Source organism: Martes martes (assembly GCF_963455335.1).
Source record: "Martes martes genome assembly, chromosome: 1".
Classification (NCBI taxonomy): Eukaryota; Metazoa; Chordata; class Mammalia; order Carnivora; family Mustelidae; genus Martes; species Martes martes.
Genome location: NC_137888.1, coordinates 195,191,057 through 195,206,818, shown reverse-complemented (window position 1 = coordinate 195,206,818; position 15,762 = coordinate 195,191,057). Strand labels below are relative to the sequence as shown.

Here is a 15,762-nt window from a genome sequence, read left to right as displayed (position 1 = left end):
CCTTGTCATCCTAGATGCCTGTCATGTGACAGCCCGATATGCACAAACTGAGAGACTGTGGGAACTGGCCCTGACTGCCGTCTCCTACAGAATAGTGTTTTTGGCTGTGACTAGAAGTGCACCCTCTGGCTGGGGTAGCCATCAAAGACTCAGTGAAGCTCTTGAGGTGTCCGCTCGCAGCAGTTACACACTCGCTGTTCAGCTACCGGGGAAGGAAGTGCTCAGTCCTTCACGGACGCCAGGCCTCGGGGGCTTCGGACCTGGGAATCCACATGGCCTGCGGCGCAGCTGGCCGGGCCCGGACTGGAAACGGGCAGACAAGGGCCTTCTCTGGCGGCTCTGTCCTCTCACCTCTCCCCATCTCACCAGCGTGCGGTTCTGGCAAAGGGTAGCAACACATTTAGAATTTCTCTAAATTAAATAAAAACACAATTAAAATTTAGTAGGTGCTAAAACTTGGTTTTGAACTTTTATTAAAAAAATATATTTGCAAACATATAAAATTTAGGATGAAAAATGCTCATCTGAAAACATGTAATAACTTAATATTTGCAAACATACACAGATGGTATAAAATCCATACCATTAAAAATGTTAATGATGCAGTATTGCGCTCATGGAACAAAAACCTTGCTGTAATTCCAGAGCTTCTCGGCCCCACACTTCAGGGAGCTGAGAATCCTGTACACTGAAAGTCATGAGAGCTGCATGGCCAAAGCAGTAATACAGAATTAAAAAAACCATTGGGAACACAGATTTTAAAAACACGTTTCTTAAGGAATCACACAGATAAAAGGGAAACACAACTTTGCATCTTCCCCATTCAAAGTGAACGATATTGCATCTTAGCATTTCAAATGAAGATGTCAAATAGAAAACCCGAGTGAAACATTGCACACCTCTCTCCTGCTGATTTTGCTGGAAAACAGGCTCCTTGAGGCCCCGGCCCTCAGGGAAATGTTCTCAAACATAGCTTTTAAAAAGCCTAGTGTAAGTTGCTTTACTTGACTTAGATCTTAACATTTTATACACCTGAAAATGCAGGGCACTATTGGTTCCAGAAGGTACTCTGAATACAACCGAAGAAAACCAAAGATAGGTAAGAACGAAACTCGTGCTTAGCAGCAAATATGCAGCAAAAGGCAGGACCCACATCCTTGTGGTTCCTTGTCTTCACTCCTGTGGACAGGGCCCACTTGTGCCTGCGCTCCCTCTCGTTCCTCTGTTTCTATGTTTTGCCCAGTTACCGTGTGATGGCTGATTTTGTTTTTTTAAGCGGTTAGGCACCTTCAATTTCATGTTGCATTATCAGTAATACGATGGCAGTTATGGCCTCTACTACCCAAATGAGAAAACTTCAAACTACATTCTTGGGGGGAGTAGGGATAGTAATAAAGCTGCATGGTTTCAACATATTACCTAGTACAAGATTCGATAGGGTTTTTAATTTTTATAAGGAAACCTAGGCAGAAAAAGGACAGATGCTTGACATGCAAAATTGGGCCAGACACATTCTAGATGAGGCCTGTGTGGCCTTCAGCAGAGAAGGATCCGTCAATTTGGACTCTTCGCAAAACCCCGCTCTGTGATGGCCACCCCCCGCACCCCCCCTCCCCGCCCCCGAAGGTCTGCAAGGTGAGATGAGGATACTCCATGCACACAGTATGAAATGCATCTTCTAACACTGACAGGCTTGCTTGAAAACTTAAGGATTCGAAGTCCCACCTTACAAATCTCTGGAAGGACGCCCGCTGAGGAGGAGCTGCTGCGGGGCAGGAACATGGCTGTATGGGAGGGGCAGGGGTCTATCCAAGGGTGACATTAACTACAGCAAAAGAGCAGTGCCACCCACTGGGGTTGGGGTGGATGCATGGACAGACGCGGTGGCCTAACTGCAAAACCTAGCCAGAAGCATCTGTGTTTTGGTGTCTACTTTGATTCAACTAAGGTTTGAAACAAAGGTCCTAGTCAAGTCACGGCAGATATGGACACATGCAACCTAAGCTAGCGTGAGGTTCTGGATAGGAAATCTGACCGAGGAATAAGGCAACTGAACTGTGACTTTTGGGCCAGGGTCATCCAACTGCAACAAGTCAGGCTTGGTCTGACCTTTCAAGGACTCATTCTGGCCCGAACCTCCTGGTAATCATGACGGTGAACTTCTGGCTTCTGAATTTTAAGTAAATCCTTTGAATACATAAATTTGAGAGTTGAAACAGGTTGACCCTTTTCAAGTCTCCATGACTTGGGCACTTCAAAGCTTGTTTTCCCACTACGGAAAACTTATCATAGATTCTCTTTTCCTGTCTGTCATATTCATTCCTTGGATGACAGGGTGAAAATTAACAGATTTGATTACCGACCCTCCTTAGGATATTCTCTCTTTTAACTCTCTCATAATATTACACATACTCAAATCATTTCAAGTCAAATGTCTATTACAACAAGAATCCCTTGATTCTTCCATGTACCGAAGCTCACCGAAACCACGCTGGGGGTGCGATCAAACCTGTTTCCTGAGAACAGTCACAGTCATGTGGCTCCCCTGACACCATCTCCTGGTGTAAGCAACACTCTGGATCTTGCTGTGACATTGTCCTTCCTGGGTGATGTATGATCAACTCCTTTTTGGTTGCTGGGTTTACATACTACCTTTGAAAACAAGCTCTTCCCCACTTGAGTATGAGAACTTCTAAGCTTCCCTGACTTCTGCACAATTCACAAGTAACTACGTAGACAGCAAGAGAAGACACTAAATTGACAAGCAGAAGACTGCCCAGGAAGCATTTAGATTAATGAAAGCCAATCAAAGTATTCTTTAAGCTAAAAAAAAAAACTAAGACCAAACTAAAACAAGCATGTAATTCACAAGTAATTTTCTAAAATCTCAGCTAGGGAAAAAAAAAGAAAATCTACGGATTTATGATTGAGTTACCATTAAAGCTTAAATGATTGTTCCCGAGGAACCACCACATCCACCAGCATTATTCACAGCTAATCCTTATGCTACCTGGTTGAGCCAACTGGGTTTTTACCCCATCATTAAATAGTGCTCAGAAAAGTAAGCAGTGCATCTTAATTGGTTAAATACTACAAAATGATCTGTATCATAGAAACGAAGACACTTTCATTCAAAGAGTATCTTAAAATTACTATTGCTGAAATAAATCAAATTCTACATTAAAATATTACTAATCACCATTACATGCCATAAAAGAATAAATATAAATCATGGCAGGTCAATAGCAGCATAACAAAGCATCTTTACATATTTTCACACTTTGGGCTGCAAAAGTACTCACAGCCTAGGAATACATTGGTAAAGTTCTGAATTTCACACTTTGTTTTTAACTCCATTTTCTATAATAAAGTAAGGGCAGTGTGAATAACAGCTCCCTTTTCTGCATAGCTTTAAAACTACTCTCAGTAGACTCGAGGAATGGAACCAGAATGGCTTTGTTAGATTGGTCCACTGGTCCTTTTGTCAAAGTGTTAAGGAAAACAATCAACAAGGACTTCTGTGTTTAGACAGAAAAGGAAAATAAGGCTACACTTCACACAAAACTTAACGTTTTCAAAACCACTCAAGAGGTTAACTTAAAGTGAAGGTTTCTGATCGAATTCAGTCTTTACCAGCCGCAGCCTTTGCTTCAAAGGTGTGACATGCTACTCCCATACCATCACAGAGCCTGGTGGGGCCCTAGTCACATGGTATCGCTGCCCGGGGAGCCTGCTGCATGGCAGCACTGGGGACACTTAGGAACAAAACACGATTGAGAAGTTTCAGAACTTTTAAGGCCCAAACGGGGCATTCATAAAAATATACTTCATTTGAACAAATCAGTCCTAATTTGCCAACTTAAACTCTGAACCTTAAAACTCAAAGCTACTTTGCACAGAGCTAACTTCTGCTCTGATCAGAACTTGACATCAGCCTAAGGCTCAAACTCAAACTTCTGGGAGGGAGGAGCAGGGAAAGGGGCATGGGCTGGGCTGAACTCTGCTGCAAGGCTGGTGACCCCTCCTCCCTAAGACCTTGAGAGTGAAAGCAAGCTGAAAACCAGACTCCTCATTTCACATCCTTTCTTAGAGCTGATGAAAACACCCACACAACTTAACACAATGGTTTTTTTTTTCTTTTCTTTCTTTCTTTTTTTTTTTTTTGTCAAAACAAAGGTCTGCTGGTGATGCTTCACAGTGAAACCTCCATTATCACTGAGAACGTCACTTGGAAAACATTCTTAAGGAATGAGTCTCTTTCTCATAGGCTCAATTTCAGGATTCTCAAAACTCAATGTTCTGTTTAGAAGTTTCCATGATGAGGCCTATTTGTTTGAGGTCGACATTCTGCCTTCGGATTTATTCTGCTCCAGTCATAAGTTGTGGTTGTCTTTGTTCTTGGTCAGAACCTGCAAGTAGACTTCGTGAAGCGTACTGAGGAAGCTGGAATCATTCTGGAAGAGATGGTAATGATTCGTTTACCTCAGCAGAACTTACTTCCTTGACAAAAGCTTAGGAAAAAAGCTGTATAAATGATGTATAACTAATTACCCAAAGAATCCCACAACCCAGAGGCAACTGTAATCAATATTTTGGAATTCACTCAAGACACTTTTCCATTGGGAGTGTATGCTCAGAAAGAGAGAAATATTAGTTCCGGCTAGTCTCGAATTTACTTATGAACTGATTTTCTAAGAAGAACTCATACCTTCTTTAATATTGAAGGCAAAATTTACAGACTCAACTGCTGGGATGGCCTGCATACCTTTATTAGATGTATTAATGTATCCTGGAGCTGAGACTTGCTGAGAATAATGGAAGGCTTTCTCTGATTTTCTGATGTTCCAACAGTCAGTGGAGAAGGGGCACTTGCTTTCCTCTCGAGGTCTGCGGACCTTGTAACTGTCTGCTGGAAAACACTTGGGGACAACAGGACCGAAGATACTGCCATGGTTGTTGCAGTAACCAGTGTGGGGCCTGTGACCTGCAGGGGAACAATGGTCATGAATGAAGCTTGTTAGCTAAAGGAGGAAGGGGCCACTTATTGGGAAGCTAAGTCTGATCATCACAGAAAGGAAGTATGACCCCAGTGGGGTATGCACAATAATAATAAACCTATGATAAATTAAGAATGTAAAGTTTTATATGGGGAGCAGGGAAATGACTGGAGGAAGGCATGAGGGAACCTTCTGGAGTGATGGAAATGTTACATATCTTGACTGGTACCCAAGAAATGTTATGTATGTTAAAACTCGTAAAACACCTACATTTTATTATGGGTACTACACACCAATAAAGTTTTGCTAAAAAAAAAAAAATAAAGAAGAGAAGGGTTATCTGAGTGGCTCAGTTATTTGAGCATTTAACTCTTGGTTTTGACTCAGGTCACGATCTCAGGGTCATGAGATCGAACCCTGCCTCAGTCTCCATGCTCAGGACAGATTCTCTCTTCCTCTCCCTCTGCCCTCACCCGCACCCCCTAATAAATAAATAAAATCTTAAAAAGGAGTAAAAAAACCCAGTTACATGAAACATTAGTTTCTTTTGTAGTTTTCAATATAATTATACCAACCACAGGTATCAAAGACACAAACAAAACTTACACATAAAACGAACATCTACCTCCTTTCCCCAATTAGATGTACTTGTACGCTAACAACGGCTAACCAACAGAACACACTAAACCAGAAATAATCAGCATTTTTAATAATTTCCGCATCTGACAGAATCAACAAACATCTCAATTTCTCCTTCTCCTGTCACCCTCTTCGTTTACAAATAGCCATAGTGTTAAGGGTATGGCTTCTTGGGCCTGAGCCATCCAGTCTGTTTTTGAAGCCCACGTCGCCCCAGGCTGAGCACCCCTGCTGATTCCCAGGCAGCAGGACAAGCTACAGGGAAGAGGGGTTACCACCACTAGGCAGGAGCGGGCTGCAGTTTCAGTTCTGAGACTTGAGGAAAGGCATAAAGGCTCAAAGGTAAATGGGAAGGTAAAAGTTCAGGAACTGAAAATAATCAGCGTGCACTTCAGGGCTGGCAGGTAATGGAGGGTGGGGACAACTTTTAAAAAGTGAGGCCAGAGAGCAGAAGCAAGGGGCAGAGCACGCAGGCCTGGAGCCCAAGCACGGTGATGATTCAACCAGGCATCACGGCTCTTGCAGGACAAAGAATATTTCTTCCTCATGGAAACCAGGCTGACACACTCTCAGCCGACAAACACCGAGCGAGCCCCCCTCCGTATGGTCAGGGAAGGCACTGTTCCAGAGACCATGACCGGCAGCCCACAGGGGCCGCAGCAACGAACTCTGCTGGGGAAGCAGGGCAGCCTGGCCCAGAAGGGCACCTGAGAGGGCTCCGGGCCCGAGAGCTGCAACTTGCCTCTCAAGCAACAACGTTTTACTTCATGCCCAGCAGAAAACCCTAAAGAGAATGTGTTCTTCAGAGAAAGGGAGAGCTTACCGGGATGGCGCTGGGTAACACCTTAGGCTGGGCAAAGACTTCAGGATCCTGGTTTTGCTGCATAGACTGCAAAGTTAAAAGGAAAAGATGAACAGACCTAGGAAGCTTCAATGAAGACTTCCTAACTACCGGGGATAAATTCACTTTAGCAGTTAAGAACAGTGCAGACACTACTAGTTCTGCCTCAACCGCAGGGCGAGGGCCCTGGGACGGCCTCTGACCCCCTCAGTCTCCCCAGGAACAGGGCTGTGTGCAGAACCTTCAAGGCGTCTCTAAGGAAAAGAGTGGGGACAGCCCACGCACGGTTTTGCTGTTGAATCTGTAGAGATGCCACATCCTGGTGGCCTGAAACCTCGATAGGGTGGCATGGACTCTGGATAGGGGGTGCTAGACAGTCTTCATCTAGAGTCACACCTCCACATGCTACGTTTTGTCCTTATTCATTGGGAGACAAAGAACTTCTTGTTGTAGAGCAAATACATTTAAAATTCAGTAAAGCTGGGGCGCCTGGGTGGCTCAGTGGGTTAAAGCCTCTGCCTTCGGCTCAGGTCATGATCTCAGGGTCCTGGGATCGAGCCCCGCATCGGGTTCTCTGCTCAGCGGGGAACCTGCTTCCCCCTCTCTCCGCCTGACTCTCTGCCTACTTGTGATCCCTCTGTCAAATAAATAAAATCTTAAAAAAAAAAATTCAGTGGAGCCCCAGATCCTGAAGGAAATGAGAGGTAAATGCAAATGCACATGTGCATAGGGGCCCCTGCAAGGAGGCACAGTGGAGAGCAGGGCGGCGCTGCGGCAGTTCAGGCCGCTGGCCAGGCTTCCAGGGCAGCAGGCCCACTGCAGGGGTGTGGTACTCATCTGTTAGAACATTCTCTCTCCATAGACTGCACACAACCTCAACAGAAATGGCCCGAAAGCAGTTTCACAATAGAACCAAAACACTGTTTTCTGTCTTTCTGTACAGGACTTCGAAGGAATGGAACAAAACTGTCCATCAACTATGAAATCACATACAATTACGATGATGGACTCTCCGTACACTATTATTTGGTGAAATGTTAATATTGCTGGTTATTAAAGGGCACAGGGCTGAAATCCTGGTGACTCTCACCTGTAAACTTGCCAGCCTCATCCATCACTGAGGGACAAGCCTCTTCACACGTCACCCGCAATGGACCAACAGGTCCCACTGCTCGCACTTGTTAATGAACCCGCTGGTCCATACTCCCAAAGTCAAGCCCCCACCAGCTCAAGACTGGGTAACCGCCCGGCCTCCTTCCTGACGGTGATCCTGCTTCCGTCTTCTCCTTGTCCTGTTCACTACCTCTGCTCAAAGCCCTTGGGAGGCCACCTGCCCTCCCTGGGGTCTGAGAACAAGCCTCAGATTGCTTCGCATAGTTTCTAAAACCCTGCTGACTGGCCATTACCTTCTCCAAGCTCCTTCCGCAGGAGATCCGACCACACTACAGGTCTTCATGTTTAGTAGATGCTGCTCATCTCCAGGCCTCTGCACATGCTATTTTCCTTAACTTGTCTCAAACACTCTTCTCTACCTCTAGGGAAGGTCTGATTAACTTCCGCTGAGTCTTCAGATCTCAGCTGAACATGAGCTTCACTAGGAAGCTTTACTTGATCCTGTATCTCCAAATCTGGGATACTGTTATGGCACCCCAAGTGCGCCTGGCCCAAGGTGGGCACTTAGTGAATACCAAGGGAACTGGGGATGGGCCAAAGCTGGGGATAATCTGTATCGATGCACCCTCTACAACGCATGCCCTGATAGGAAAACACTGGTGTCACTTCTTGGCTCGACCAGCTGCTATCTCTGGGGCAGTGGAACTGAGTCACACCACCATGTACCAGTGAACTGGCTGTTCACTACAGGGCTTCTTACCTCCCGTCTTCCGGCCCCAGATGTACCTAACAGCTGTCTCTTTGAAGGGATTGCGTCCTAGCGGTCACTGTCAAGGCCTCTGAAGCTTCCCCCACCAGTCAGAGCCACCCAGCCTCCTGCTAGTACCTGAAGGGGAGCAAGCACCATGTTGCTCAGGGCTGCTGAGGCTCGAGCTGCTGCGGTCTTGGAGGGAGGCTCTATGAAGCTCTCGGGTGTGGCCAGCTGGCCGGCTGCTGGGGAAAAGCTGGGTGCCACGGCTCCTTTCCCAAGAGACTGCGTCTGTATTTGGTCATGCTGTGGGGTCAACCTGAGTTTCTGGAGAAGATCCACGCTTGGGAGGGATGTACCAGCTGTGTTTGTCACGCTCAGGGGGGCCCTGAAGGGGCTCTGGGTGGCAGTCAGATTGGCATGGCTCAGCTCAGGGACTGGCTGGCTCAGGAGTGGAGACCTCTGTCTCGGCGTGGTCTTCACCGCCTGCATCATGGTGGTGTTTCGGGGTAAGCTGGGCGGAACCTGTGCTGTAGGAGCTTCTGCTGGTAAAGTGGGACTGAGCACAGGGCGCAGTGGGATGGCATAGCCTGGGGCCTGTTTGTCACCGGACTGTGTGATGGAGGCAGGAGTGATCAGCACCGGGGTAGGGACTTCAGGTGGGACTGAGTGGTGGGCAGCAGGATGGACACCCAGGTTTTCCGACTGAGGGGCTCCTCCTGACTGCTCGAAGGAAAATGGTAGGAATGAGCTGGACTCTTTCTGGGAGGCATCTCCTGGCAGCCTCTCCACATCTTCCGAATCCAGACCCACAACAGCTGGCTGTTCCTTTGGCAAAGAGGTTCCAAATAATTCTTCCACTGTCAGATGTTTGTGTCCAGATGGAGCAGACTACAAAAAACAAATCAAAGCACCCAATGAAAGAAATCTCTTGCAAACCAGTGTAACCAAACTTCTTTCCCACCAACCAAAAGTTTGCAGAAGCAAGGATGGATGGAGTCTGGAACTAAGGAACCAACAAACTCAAGATGTGCCAGGGATTAAGGCCAAATCATCTCCCCACGCTGGTGGGCAGAAATCTGTATTTATAATAAAATCCAAGTTTTAGGGGCTCCTGGTATAATGTTAGAATTTACCTTTTTTCCTTGGCAAATGGATATAAGGCAAGTATCTTATTACAAAGTTAATAGTGATTAATTGCCCTATGTCAGCAATGCATATAAGGACATAGGGATCAAATGCTGAGTAAGCAATTCTCCCTTTGTTTTTATACTCCATAGCTCTTGATAAAAAGCTAGTCATTGCACCTTAGGGACTAAGTTCCAGAAAACAAATTTAACCATTCTGTAAATAGCAGGCCATTCCTTCCTACCACCAAATCACAGAATCCTTAAGAAAAAGCAAAGCACTTACGTCTGAAAATGTTAAAAGTTCCATCTATTATAGTGATCCGGCTTACTGATACCACTGTAATCATCTGAAGGAGAAATATTTATGCTTTTTACTCCTGAGCTAACCTGTACCTTTACTTTAAGCAGGATGGCCATATTCACTTACCGTCTCTCTTTTTTTTTTTTCTCTCTATCTCCAAGGTGCTAGGGCCTGCTCTGACCTGGACCCAGAGGACACAGTAGGAATAACAAAAAAAAGTCTGACCCTCAGCAGGACTTACGTTCTAGTGGGAGACTAACCTAAGTACTTTGAAAACACTAAGCAACCTCAACATATGTTTTTTCTTTTCTTTTTTTTTTTCCCCAGTAAGCTCCATGCCCAGTGTGGAGCCCAACGCGGGGCCTGAACTCACAACCCTGAGAGTTAAGACCTGTGCTGAGATCAAGAGTCAGATGTTCAACCAACTGAGCCACCCAGGCACCCTTGATATACGGTTTTATTTCTAAAGCATGTGGACTAGTTACTCATTGATAAACGTTTATGTGGAAAAAGACAATTCACTGAAACACATGGCTTTCAGCACCTGAGAAGGCCTAAAAAGGCCCGGAACTACACTGCACCTGAAGCACAAGCACGAGAGCAGGAGGGTACGACATTTCTACAGGAAAAAAGCGCAGTTTTTCCTCAGGCAAATGTTTGTTTCATCCGTGTGATCAACAATTACAGGTTTCCCCAGCTATCTGCACGTGGAGTGTGCCTAGGAAATGTTCATTAAGCCAAAATGGCAGAAAGTGAAGCAGCAATTATTATTAATTATATGGAAAAATTTTGACCATTTCTAGACCCCAGAATAATATCTTTTGCTTTTTTTTGAGATTTTATTTATTTGTGTGTGAGAGCGAGCAGGGGAGAGGCAGAGGCGAGGGAAAGAATCTCAAACTGACTGCTCGTTGAGCGTGGAGCCCGACACGATGAATCCCATGACCCAGAGATCATGACTTGAGCTGAAACCTAGAGCTGGACACTCAACTGACTGAGCCCCCGGTGCCCCTCTCTTCGGCTTTTCGGATACCTCAGCACATATCCTGCTAACAGACGCACAGAATACTTGGAGACAAAGTGCATGCAGGTGCTTAAGACCCAGGGATGCTGAGTGCGGTTCCCAGGGCAGGGGCTCGGCAGGCCACTGGCTCCGCTCAGGGTGTTGCTGCCTCTGTGGTGGCCTGCTGCCACACAAACGCCAAATGTTATTTTTGCTTTTTACCTTTTTTCATAAAAGCAAAAATCCTCTTTGGATTTCTTTTGGTCAGCAAGATAGGTAATGATACAGGTCTTCCCTAAAAGCAGAAGTGGCTTCATGTGAACTTCTGAAAAGGGCGGGGTGGGTGGGACACCCTGATGGGGTTTAGCAGGTGCTGTGGATGGGCGGGGTGGGGAAATCAGGCCAGCACCCAGGACTGAGGCTGCCGGGGAGTGCACTTCTGAGGGTCGGAAAGCTAAGGGAGTGCCACTGTACAGTCTGTCGCATCACCTGCTGGGGGGGCGGCGCCAGTGCGGCTGCTGGGGCTGAGAACGTAGGTGGGGCGCGATAACAGTGGTGAAGACGCGGAGGCCTCCCCCAGTTGTAAAAAACTAATTTCATACCAAACCACTTCTTCTTAGAAAACATTTTTTAAAAGAGTTTCTACTTATTTATTTGAGAGAGAGAAAACACAAGTGGGGTAAGGGCAGAGGGAGAAGCAGACTCCCCGCCGAGCAGGGAGCCTGATGCGGGGCTCGTTCCTGGGACTCCAGGATCATGACCTGAGCCAAAGGAAGACGGTTAACCAACTGAGCCACCCAGGCACCCTGTTAGAAAATACTCAACAAACAGAATTAATGTAATATACCTTGGCAAGTTAACGTGACAAGAGGCTTTGTTTAACTGAAGGAATTCTCAAATGGCAGAATCAGACCCCCCATTAACAATGCTGTAGTGAGACTAGTAAGACTACCTTGTCACAATAGTTCCTAGCACCTGAAGAGGATTTTCTAGATTCAGGATCTTGGTTCAAATACAAGGCAGCACTAACATCTATTATACACCATGGAAGTAAAAAAGTACAAAAGAATGTGTATGCTTTCATTTATTTATTTTTCTACTTCTGAAAAAGTTGTAGAGCTTCGGGTCTGAAATCAAAGATACTTAGGTTCAATTCCCAGCTGTTAATTGGGGAAATGACAGTCTCTCTATTGAGTTCCCCCATCTGAAAAATGGGGACAACTGTGGCAATTACCTCACAGAGCTGCTGTGAAAATGAAATTCTCAACGTGATGTCTGGTGCCCAACAAGCATTCAGTAAGTGGACGTTGGCGGTTATCCTTATATGAACACCATGTAGTCTTAACAGCAATCAAGATAAAGTTGTTTCCATGTTTTAGGGAACATCAAATAATACATTGGGGTATTAAAAATTCATCAAATCCTTCCGGAATATCATACCCGTAAAATGTAAAACAACAACACAGCATCACCTGATGGGCTATCAAGGTTGAGTTATTATAAATCACCCTGTCATTCCCTAATGCAAGGAGTCATTAAAGATAGTTGTTTAACATTTCAAATCCATTCAGTGTAACTCAAAATAGACAGTGAATTCTCACTTGGGACACACTTCTCTGTCCAGGGCACATAACTGGAGCAGGATGCACAGGTTCCATCTCTCCAGGCCAATACTGATTTACTCACTTCTGGATCTCTGGCATTATGAAGGCCTACCGAGGAGCACAAATGTAATTCCTTTTTCCCCGATTTCTAAAAGTTACAGTAGGGGTGCCTTGGTGGCTCAGCCAGTTGAGTCCAACTCTTGATTTCGGCGTGGGTCATGATGTCAGGGTAGTGAGACAGAGCTCTCCACCAGGCTTTGCACTCAGCAGGGAGTCTGCTTAAGATTCTCTCCCTCTGCCCTTCCCCCCACTTGAGTGCATGCTCTCTCTCTCAAATACATAAATCTTAAAAAAAAATTATGGTAAATATATGTACCAAAATTTAGCACTATAACCACATGGAAGTGTAGAACTCAGTGGCACTCAGGACACTCACAATGCTGTGTAACTAACCAAGATTTCTTTCCCTCATCCACAGTCCCGATAATCTCCATTCGACTTTCTGTTCCTATCAATCTGCCTACTCCGGGCACCTCGTGCAAGTGCAATCACATCATATTTGTCCTTTTGTGATCAGCTTCCTTTGCCTAGCATTGAGTCCTTGAGGTTCATCGATGCTGTAGCAGGTGTCAGAGTCTCCTTCCTTCTACAAACGCTGACTAGTACTCCATCATGTGCACATCCCACCTCTCATTTATTCATTCATCTTAGGACTGACATGAGTTGTTCCCACCTTTTTGCTATTGTGAATAATGCTGCTGTGAACATTAGTGCAAAAGTACTTGTCTTCATCCTTGTTTTCAATTCTTTTGGGTATATACCCAGGAATAGAATTGCTGGTTCATATGGTAATCCCACATTTGATTTTTTGAGGAACTGTCATACTGTTTTCCAAAGCTGCCACACCGTTTGACTTCCCCACCAGTGCTACAAGAGGGTTCCAGTTGCTCAACACTCTTGCCAACATGCTGGCCGTTTCTAGATCTTATTTGAGAAGATGACTATTCAAGTCCTTTGCCCATTTTTGAGTTGGGTTCATTTTTTTTTTTAAGATTTTGTTGATTTATTTGACAGACAGGGATCACAAGCAGGCAGAGAGGCAGGCAGAGAGGGGGAAGCAGGCTCCCTACTGAGCAGAGAGCCCGATGCGAGGCCCGATCCCAGGACCCTGAGATCATGACCTGAGCCGAAGGCAGAGGCTTAACCCACTGAGCCACCCAGGCACCCCTGGTTAATTCTTTTTTATACACATTATGTTTAGAACAAAATGGTCAAGACTGCTTGGCAAAAAAAGTACTTGAAAACTACACTAACTGTTATTCATTAGCACAAATTACGTAGATCTTTACCACTACATTCTATTCATACAGATGTATGTACACACAAAAAACAGTATTTAGATAAACATACTTTGAAAAATACAGACCATATTGGGGCTATTTTGTGGAAACTTGAGTCTTTCCCAGGTAAGAATACAAATATTTTTATGCTATAAGAAAAGGATTTGGGCACCTGAGTGGCTCAGTCGGTTAACTGTCCGACCTCTGATTTTGGCTCAGGTTGTGAACTCCGGGTAGTAGGATTCAGAGCCCTGAATCAGGCTTTGTACTGAGCTTGGAGCCTGCTTGGGATTCTCTCTCTCCCTCTGCCCCTCATTTCCCCAACCCCCTGCTCATATATGCATGCTCTCTCTCTCCCTCAAAAAAACAAAAAGAAAAAAAAAAAAGAATAAGTAAACAACAGGACCTGGAGAAAATTCAACATGAAATATACCTTAGGCTTCAAAACATGGCAATTATTCAAGTAGCAATTATCACCTGTCCAATGGAACATAACTCAACTTTGAAAAAATTACCTGCATGTACACTTGGAATATTTTTACACTTTAAAAAAAAAGGTATTTCTAATGGTTTAAAATTGACTTCACATTAAAAAATGAGTCCATATGGGAAAGCCCTGAACCCTGACTGCAAAAGCAGCAGAAAGTTTCCAGATTTCTCCATTGGGGCCTCCCTCTAACTTCTGCCCGGCCAGAAACATTCTCAGACTTTCTCTGGAATAGGATGCATGGTAGGGCATTAGGGTTTCAGGGGAATCTCACATAAGAAGGGACAGATGACGTTATGACGGCAAGCAGAGAAGCCACAGACAGAACACTCACCGAGTGGGAGGCCCTGTGCTAAGCACTTCACATGCATTACTCTTCTGATTAGTGAGGGCCACACTGTTATCACCGCCATCTTGCAGGTGACACCCAAGCACAACAGAATCAGAGTCAACCTAGTCCTTATGATAAGTCCACGTTCTTAATCATTATGCCCCGTACTGATTGATATATCAATATATTCCAGGTGACCTAATCAACTGGATGGTGAAAATGACTTCTAGAAAACAGAGGTATATCGACAGCTTGAATAACTGAGGGGCAGCTACAGGTCAGAATGTACTCACTTTTAGAAATACATATCACTGGCTGAATCATTCATGAGGGAAGTGAACAAAGCATCCTTCTCCACACAAAAGCTTTATAGTCTCTGCATTTGAGAGGACCCCTCTCTCCCTTCTCCACCCACGACCAGAAAAACTGCCAGGCTGCTCTAGTAGTTGGGCTTACTTATTTATGGATTTGTCTTCCTTCATCCATAGAAAAGGTGAATTTTATTCTTCCTTCATCTGAATTCTATGTTTTGCAATGCTTCACTTCTATCGTTAGTCTGACCATTCCCCTTGCGAAATGGAATTCAGGGAGCAACAGTGTATGGTGCACAACAAAATTCTAGGCTTCACACTGCTCCTTCACCCCACAGCTCTCACCAGTTAGGGAATTTCCTACTTCTGTCTGGATCTATGGTGTCCACGTCAGATTTCCTACCTGGTCAGTGTACGGGGCACACCAGAAGCTATGTATTCTTTTTCTTCTTCTTCTTTTTTTTTTTTTTTAAAGAATTTACTTATTTATTTGAGAGAGATAGCATGAGCAGGGGAAGGGCAGAGGGAGAAGGAGAAGCAGACTCCCTGCTGAGCAGGGAGCCCAACATGGGGCTCGATCCCAGGACTCCAAGATCATGACCTGGGCTGAAGTTAGATGCTTAACTGACTGAGCCACCCTATGTCCCTATGTATTATTATTAACCCCAGGAACCCCCCACCCCCGCCAATTTATATATATCTATATATAATGTACTAGGTAAATAGTCCCAAGGGAATTTTAGCAAGTGAATTAAGAAACTGAAATGGAATTTAATCTGTGAAGAGTTGACGGCATTACTCCCTCCGTGGCACCAGATGGCAGTGTTGCCCAACAAGTGTACTATCTGTGTGCAGGGCTGCTGATGGCTTTAAGCTAATTCTAGTCAAACACATGGCTTCTGACAATATCCAGATCC

At 45.1% G+C, this 15,762-nt stretch overlaps 1 protein-coding gene across 1 annotated transcript in view; it reads right to left on the bottom strand.

The window, feature by feature from the left end:
• Positions 1-447: 447 nt before the first annotated feature.
• Positions 448-15,762, bottom strand: part of DCP1A (decapping mRNA 1A) — a 58,615-nt gene continuing 43,300 nt past the window's right edge. The window contains exons 7-10 of the mRNA XM_080805985.1: positions 8,477-9,229; positions 6,460-6,525; positions 4,766-4,984; positions 448-4,454 (exon numbers count right to left, since the gene is read on the bottom strand). Of these exons, the coding sequence (XP_080662111.1) occupies positions 4,374-4,454; positions 4,766-4,984; positions 6,460-6,525; positions 8,477-9,229 (1,119 nt within the window). The 3' untranslated portion in view covers positions 448-4,373. The remainder of the gene's footprint in view (positions 4,455-4,765; positions 4,985-6,459; positions 6,526-8,476; positions 9,230-15,762) is intronic.